Raw genomic sequence first — 8,926 nt, 5'->3', positions numbered from 1 at the left:
CTGAACGCCCACCTGTGCAGCCTGCTGTTGGGAGCCCGTTTTGCAGGAGGGGTTGGACTCAATGATCTTTGGAGGTTCCTTCCAACCGCTACAATTCTGTGATTCTGTGATTTGAATGCATTTCCATTTACAATATCTTGTTATATCATCTCTATAAATATTTTGCCCCCTAGTTACTTTCTATTATCTAAACTCCCCATACAGCTACACCTTGTCTCTAATTTAGCCAAGGATTTTCCTAAATTTATTTTTCAATGACACATTAATGACTTTACATTTTCTGAAGATTCCCATTTTTCTCTGAAAATGGGCAAAGTAATATTTTGTTTCAGAGCAGTTCTAAATTAGTGAAGGAGAGAAAACAGTAAGTCCTGTACCTAAGAGAGAGGCATAGCAATAGCTATTATCTGGAACTGATGGTAGTCGAATTCTGATTAGGAGCAAGATCTGCTTTTAAAAGTGTGATTACTGAAATGCAACAAAGGAAATGCTGACTTTGATGTCACCATTTGATGAATATATATCTTTCTAGATGTCTCAGGCTGGTCAAAGACAGTTCATTGGATCTGTTGGAGGGACAGTCCAGTAACAGACACTTGAAACAGCTCTGTTATCACCCTGCAATTCCTTTTGCTCTTGGATTCCAAAATTTTTCTACTTTAATAAGAAAAAATGGAAGTGTCCCTCATTATGTATGAACAACTGTATATATAGCAGAAAATTTAGAATGGTATTTTCCTGAGACTGATCTGGAGAGTATTCTGAATATCAAACTGTGAACTGTAAGTGACATATTTTTCCTGAGCACTCAGGGAGTAGTGTTCTTAGGGTATTTATGTGCCTAGAGATGCAGATAGCACTGCCAATGCCTTCTGGTGCCAAAAATGGTTAGAAAACAAATGACTGATTTCCAGAATTAAAGGCTTTGGAATAATGTGTCCTTCTGCATCTTTAAGCATATCTTTTAAAGCTTGATGCCAAGAGAATTCAGCACCTAATCCTGTTACTGAAAACATATCAGATAAGAACCGCATTGGCTGGGACAACAAAAATGGGTGTACTGACCAAAGGCTTCCAAGCCCCACAAACTGCACAAGATTAGCCACTTCAGTTTGCTGTGACCCTCTGGGCTGGCTGAAGCAGCAGCTCAGAAAATGCCCCATTGGCAGCTGAGATGCCTTTGCATTTGGGAAAGACAAGAACTCCACTGGGCAGCAGACAGCTGCTCCTCATCACCAGTCAGCCTCTGGGGCACTTCCAAACTACCTGGATCTTTCTCAGCAACAAAATCAAAGTCTTAACTCCTTTACTAACTCATTCATTCTCTATTTTTTCTTAACTCATCTTCTATGAAAATGTCAGTGATGACCACTGTTACTTTCCATGCATGAGACTTGGCTGAAAGTTAGCCATGTGCTCTGTTTATATTTTCTATGTGTAGAACAAATACCAAGCTCAGCCAGGAAAATGACCCAAAATAGCTACCCAACAGCATAAAGCACAAAAATGTATTAAAAATTATTCAGTCGACTAATAATAGCAGGTAAGAAAAAGCCAGAGAGCCAGACAGAGCATCTCACTCCTACATGTTCTAAAAAGTGCAAAGCTAATTCCTAAGAACTAGTCTATGGTATCTTTTGTGTCTTGCGTTCTTGAAAGATATGCTGCAAAAATCAGGCATGGTGAAAATAAATCATCCTTTAAAGGCAAACAGTCAATTGAAATCAAACAACTTTTCAACTTTTTTTCTTAAAGATAAGCAATAATTTATTTCTCTTTCATCTTCACAATAACCACAGACTGCCTAGCTACATGACCAATGCTACTACAGAACACAGGAGAATTGTCCATCTACACTTTACTTGGACAAATACAATTGCAATTTATAGAATAAATGTACTGTACAATGTGTTGTTGGAAAAAGGACGTTCTTATCTATAAGTTGGGATGTGGCATATGATTTATAAACAGATGCAATCTACGATGTAAAACTTCAACAACTTGTTAAGCCAAGGATACAGTATAAAGCATTTTGTTTTGGTATTGTTACTAAAGTAGAAAAAAAAAAAAACTAGAGAAATAAATCCAGATATCAATTCAGGATACTTATGAGGTTAAGAAATTAATTGCCTTCTCTGCTTTTTTTGTTTGTTTGTTTTGCTTTTTTTTTTTCCCCTACAAATGAGTAATACGAATATATTGCAGGATAAAGAAAGACTGACAGATAAAGCAGGTACCATTATATGAAAAACAAATTAAAAATTACCAGGTAATTTTGCTTACAAAAAAGATCAAACTATAAACAGTCACAAAATATATAAAAATGCCACATTGAACGAGGCAATCGTACTCTACCTAAACTGGTAGTATACTCTCTGAAAGAAGTTGCGTTCATACAGTAGTAACTGATAAAAAGGCATTGTGCACTCTTGTGCCATCTGGAGACTTAGCACCATGTGTCATCAGTTCTTGGATTGTCATCCAGTTGTCCAAGATTTTCTTGTTTCTCTTTTTCATCATCTTTTTGTGACTTAGTTCAATAATGTTAATTTCCTTTTTGCCCTCGCTGCCACTCTGCGGACTTTCCTTCAGACACTCCAGCCTGCTACGCATCATGAACTCCCGTCGCCTCCTCTGCTCCTTGGCTCGCACCAAGTGCTGCTTCCGCTCCTCTTTGCTCCAGTAGCGACCCATCTTCATCTCGCTCATTGTATCATCATCTGTCGTCATTCCACTGCGCTCTTCTTTGATTTTTAAGGCACGTTCCTTTAGAATTCTGTCTCGAACTGGTCTCTTTGTGATATACCTTGTCCCATCACTCCTTATTTTCACTTTCCATTCCATCTTGGGCTCCGCACACTTCTGTGAGTCTTTGCACATGCTCACCAGGCTGAGCTGGCTCTGGGCATACTCCACAGCCGACTTCTGCTGGATCAGCTGCATGTAGCTCTGATAATGCTTGGCATGAGCAGGTATATTCCCGTACCTGTAAGAAGAGCTGTGATACGGGGACAGGTAGGGAATGTGTTCGGTGCTCTGCTTTTCCTGGTCTGTGAATTTGCTGTTTTCTGATGCCAGCACTGTGTCTTCAGCAGTGCTGTTTTGCTCAGTGGGTTTGGTTTTGACCGAGATTGTTTCCTTGTTGCTTTGTCCCGAGGATGACTGATTAGCCACAATTGTGCTCCTCAGGTTTTTCCTGTTGGTGATGCTGATCATCCGCTGGAGCGAGTTGTCCGGGGATCGCTCCACAGTCAGAGGGGTGCTCCTGCAACTTTCAGCCGTATTGTAAGCACTGGAGCTGTCCTTGTCGGACTTCTCAGGGTGCTCCAAGATGTCATCCAGTTTGCCTCTTTGTACGTCTATGCTGGTGTTATAATTCCTGAATCCTTCATCATGTAAAGCCCAAATGTCTCCATACTGATCCCTCACTTTCTGGAGCCGGTGAGCTTGCATGATATTCTGACATTCGAGTTCAATGTTCCTCAGCTCCTCATTGAGTAGCTGCAGCTCATGCTCCACTCCATCTTGCTCTCTTCTGTTGCATTCTATTGTGCTGCTCGAGTAATACAGGTCATACTCCCCGTGGTTTCGAATCTTACACTTCAGCTCCAGCAGCTGTCGAAATCTTTCACACTCCTCCTCTGGGTTCCCTATGAAATCAGATTCAATGTATTCCCCTGACACAAAGCTTTCATTGCACTGGAGCTCAACACTTCCTAATGTGTCTTGGCTGTGACCCAGCTCTCGTTTGCTCTGCAGAGTTGCACCGTTCTGCTCTTCAGGTGCATTTTCTTGCTCTGAACTCTCATCGTTACGAAGACTTTCATCTGTAGGTCCCACCCCACTGTCCTTCTCATGATTGTTGGATGATGAGGTTGCAGTGTCTGTAGTTCCATCCTCCTCCTCATGCTTCTTTGGCTAAAAGAATAAGCAAATCAAAGTGATTATCAAATACAGATCACATTATAGGAGAATATTTTCCAGTTCTGTTTTGCTTAAACTGCTGGAGTCTGATTTAAACTGAATTAAAAGAGATCACTAAACAGCAGTCCTACTGCTCATGGCTTTGAAACATTTCTGAGAGTCATGCTGTGAGAAGCAGATGAATTACAGTACTAGTGACATATTTTCTGAAGTCCGGAAAGAAACATTTCCCTCTCTAGCTAAGCCACCTCTTTGCAATGCTTAAAGATAATGATTACCAGATGGTGCACTGTTTTTGATTCTGGATAATGGCCAGAGACTGGTGGAGCTGAGATCTTCTCAAACTTGGAAAAAAGCTTCAGTGCTGATATAACTTCAAAAATAAATAAATAAATACAAATAGAGCAAGCAGCCAATCTAAGAATGACTAGTGCAACCTAAGAGGAAAAGACTACTTTCATCAGTGGAGCATTTTTTTTTATCTGAGGACTCTATATGCTTCATGAAGATGGGCAGCGTGGAAGACTGCAGGCCAGCCTGTTCTACTACACCCTCAGTATTCCCGGTTCCTACTTCGTGCATTCAGTTGTCTTTTTCTGAAAGAGTGTTCATTTTGAATTCCTAGATTTTGCTAGTAGACATCTCTGGAGATCATTTCTATTCCCTAGTTGGAGTTTATATTCCTTAGAAATAAAAACAGCCTTTTACCATTAAGCGTACAACAACACTGAGTGCTTGCCATGGGCATGATGTCAAGTTTTTAAGCTGTTGTTTTTTAATTAACACCCAATCACTGTACCTAACCTATTTATATTCTTTTAATTCAAAGAATGTGAAATAATGTCTCTCTGAAGAGACACGTGCTTTTCATTTTTCAAACTGGATATGAAAAGAATTTCCCTCTACTCCTCTTAGAGAGTAATCAGCCAGAGTGCAATTTATATAGCCTATTCACCAAATATAAGTGCATATAGTATCAACCAAATGCTTTTTTCCCTTTAGGAGGTGTAATTGCATAATTATGTATAATGGTAGGAATAATTATGGGAGAAAAAATATACAGTGCACCCAGTGAAAGGAAACAAATTCAAAGAGGACACTGACATAATTTCCTTTTTCTCTTCTACAACAGACAGTAAAACAGGATGAAAACATGTCTCCCATCTCCTCCTTTCTCTTGTCTTCTTGTGTACCCCACGATCACACCAAGCACCTTTCAGCTGGTTTATTTTCTTCAGTCACAAGGAAAAAATAATGGCCTAGTCTGAGGAAGACAAAGATAAGCTTCACCCCCAAATACAGTAACAGTGGAATAAGATAAATTCTGAAACAACACAAAGATAATCTAGTATCTGTGATGGACCAGTTACAAATCTCTGAAAGAGTGTTTTAGCAACGTGTTCTCAGACAAGACTTGAAAAGAAATATTTATAATAGTAGAAGAAGTTCATACTCATCATTTTGTACATACAACATACAACTAATAACAAGACACACAAGTGCTTAATTCTCATACATCTTTGGGTGTCATACCTGCCAAAATTTTAAAAATTTACTGGCACATACGTAGATTCCTCAAAAGTACTGCCTCTGACTAATTTCCAGAGATACTACAACAGATACTAAGAACACAGTAATACTATTTGATAGAGAATATTTTCAGCTACAGAACAATATTTTTCAACATAGTCACCACCATTAGCTGTGCATTTATGCCAGCTACAAATAAGAGCCCGCATGACACACTCATAAAAATCTGCACCAGTGGAGGTCACCCGCTTTTTCACAGATGCTATGATGGCATCACTGCTAGGAAAATATTGCCCACACAACTCCATCTTTCATCAACTCGAACAGATGGGAGTCAGAAGGCACCAAATCTGGACTATATGGTAGGTGTGGTAGGACACTCCAGCCAAGATTGGCAAAGTGCTTCACAGTCTTGGGGCTTGGCATTATTGTGTTGCAGGAGAACAATTGTCTTCTTCTCTGGCCTTACTCCAGAAGTGCAAACCTTCAGCTTAGTCAGCGTTATGATGTCATGGTCACAGCTGATGGTTTGTTTGCATTCCAGAAAATCCGTAAGTATCACTCCTCACTTATCCCAAAAGACACTGCACATCACCTACCCTCCAAGGGCTGCATCACGAAGTGTTTCTTTGATGGGGAATTCACATGTTGACACTCAATACACTGCCATTTTGACTTTGAAACATTCAAATGCTGCCACCATTCCAATGCAATGAAGCTGATACTCAGATTTGTATACAGTTCCCTGGTTGTAATCCTCTGATTTACATGGATGAGCTGATCGAGACACTCTTCATTTTGTGGTATGACAATTATGCACGGCTGTCTGGAACATGGCCTGTCTTTCACATTGCTGTCCCCATTGCAAAAGTGCATCACCCACTGCCTCACTATGCTCACATGCACTGTTTGGTCTCCAGAAATATTCAGCAAAAGTCAATGAATGTCACTGGGTGCAATCTTTTCTGCATATATGAATTCAATTACACACTCTTGCCTCATAAGCACCTCTGTGTCAGACCCCATATTGTCAGACTTCCCCTCTGCTGCCATCTGTTGCAAAGCAACAAACTGTAATGGAATATTGGTGGTAAGAGTCAACCTCTACTGACAAACCACCAACATCTGCCTCTGATGTCAGGGGCCAACATAATAAAATGGTAGGCATTACTTTTGGAGGAGACATCATATTTCCCCTGTCTGAGATGCTGTCAGATCGTTTGACTTAGCCACTTAAAAGTACGGACATCTTGTCGGAGGAAGAAGGAATATGAAGACATATTCCTTCTTGTCGGAGGAAGAAGGAATATTAGTAACACTCTAAATAATTAAGTATTGCAGAATTATTCAGCAATAATTAATTATAATAATTTATTGAAACTTTCTTTCCTCAACTTATGCATTGTTGCAGGAGAGCAGCAGTTTATTTTAGGTTGTTGTTGTTAAGGCTCATTAAATATTTCCAAAGAGGTTGCAACAATTTAGTTCTCTCTTCATGAGTATATGGAGAAGTGATGGGATCTCAAGTCTTCAGACATCAGCTATTTTTAAGTTACAAAATTTCAGATTTTACACAAAGAAAAATTTGCTGCTTACCAAATTTTTCGTGAAATTCCAGAGTAATCAGAAAGAAGGACGACCCAACCAAGGAAGTGTATAGGGCATTCATCAGAAGTGCTGGAGATTTGTGTTTGATTTCATTTTTCATTCCCTGTTTATGTCTTCCAAGCGAGTGCTGCTATATCAACTATTCTGGTCCCCTCTTTCACCTGCTTTGGAGCTGCTCCAGCTTGTATTCATGTCTTCTGTTTTTTTTCAATTTTTTCAGCAGAGTCTGAGTCATCTACACTGCACTCTGGCCACAGCACAGTGTCACCCATGGCTATTACTGCTCTGGAGAATATTTAACAACAGATGCAAGGTCAGTCCACTGGACCTTGGGATGGCCTTGCTGCAGAATAACCAGCAATTTAGGTGCCTGCCTGAATGTCACGTACTACATCACTAGTAGATCACTAGTGAAGGAGGATGGCCAAAATCCACTTGCCGATGGGGAGTGACACAACACAGTTTGTGTCTATGTGACTAAACTCAGTTTACACTTCAGAGTGGCTTATACATATTGTATTAGAATAGGTGCTTCCAGGTGCTGAGCCACGTCCTATTACTATAGAGCTTCCTCTGGTATCTCCAGCATGGTGCCACACCACCAGATGTTTGAGTATATCTGAAAAATCCTTTAATGTATCTGTTTGCACAGGCATTTAAAGAAACTTTAGAGTATGGGCTCATGCAATCAACACTTTCAGAATTTGAGGCTCATTTTCTACACCACTTTAATCAACAATTTAAATTTTGCTCCTTCAACTTCCACATGATCTAGATGGAGTGAACATAATAAACTGCCACCTATTTTGCATAATCAACATACACACACAAAAGATGTAATTAAAGTAAAATCCATCTTTTGAGTCTATTGGAAATCAAATGGGTGGGATTCACCTGATCAAAAGTAAGTGTCTATTGTACAGACACCTGAATGGAAGGTAGTCACCCTGGATTCCTCTCCCTGTCAAGAAGAAACAAGTGTCTGTTTAGATCCTTCTCAATCTAAAGCAGACACTGAAAATAAGTTAGCTGCTTTCCTAGGAAACAGATACTTGCAGCTAGCTCAAATAATAAAACTGAAAGTTTCTGTGTGTTTTTGAGAAACTTTTACAAAAATCCTCTGTGATTTATGCAAGATAGTCCCTGGCTTTTCTGTCCTGGACTTGTCATCTTTGACAGAGATCCTGAACATGCGCTGGCTGAGCAGTCTTTTACAATATGAGATTATTTTCATTTTGTTTTGAAAGGTAGCAAGCTTAATTTCAGGTTAAGTCCCTTTTGCAAACCAGAAGATGGTCTTCAATTACCAATGTGCTGCTTTTGTCTATGTTATCTATTCCAAACAAAGTGTTTTCAAACATGCACTGTCAATCTTGGGTACAATTATTTCTGTTTGAAATATCAAAGGAATCCTTAGGCCTCATCTTTGCAGTGAGCACTCAGATAATGAGAATGCAAACCTGGCAGTGTGTACAATCAAACAATAAATGAATGACAAAAGATGCTCCAGCAAGCATTCATGCCTATAAAAATGGCTAATCTTGCAGGAATTTGGGCACTGTTCTATTCTTATTTTACAACTTAGGATGCATATTGTGATTCATAGCCCACCCTGCTACTAAAGTCTGAAAGCAGTGAGATTCAGTGAGGGCTTTTAATCAGCCTGCGCTCCCTGGTCAGTCTGAGAGTAAAAGGGAGGCTGACCACAATGAGAGGAATCTCCAGTGGCAGGCTAATCATGAGATACACCCATCACAGGGGAAGACTGGAATTGATTTCAGTTGTGCTTTAGAAGGTAAAATGCTCTTTTGCAAACAGTGCTGTTCTTTTGAAACAGGCCTCTCTCCCTCTGTCTCAGAAAAAA

General features: G+C 39.8%; 1 protein-coding gene across 1 annotated transcript in view; it reads right to left on the bottom strand.

Annotated features, from left to right (window-relative positions):
- Positions 1–2,161: 2,161 nt before the first annotated feature.
- PDZRN4 (PDZ domain containing ring finger 4) overlaps positions 2,162–8,926 on the bottom strand; it is a 105,466-nt gene continuing 98,701 nt past the window's right edge. Inside the window, exon 8 of the mRNA XM_010707016.3 lies at positions 2,162–3,918. Within this exon, the coding sequence (XP_010705318.1) occupies positions 2,392–3,918 (1,527 nt within the window). The 3' untranslated portion in view covers positions 2,162–2,391. The remainder of the gene's footprint in view (positions 3,919–8,926) is intronic.

This window comes from Meleagris gallopavo, chromosome 1, assembly GCF_000146605.3.
Source record: "Meleagris gallopavo isolate NT-WF06-2002-E0010 breed Aviagen turkey brand Nicholas breeding stock chromosome 1, Turkey_5.1, whole genome shotgun sequence".
In the NCBI taxonomy this organism is placed as follows: domain Eukaryota; kingdom Metazoa; phylum Chordata; class Aves; order Galliformes; family Phasianidae; genus Meleagris; species Meleagris gallopavo.
Note: the sequence above shows the minus strand (reverse complement) of the source record. Positions and strands in the feature narration are given on the sequence as shown.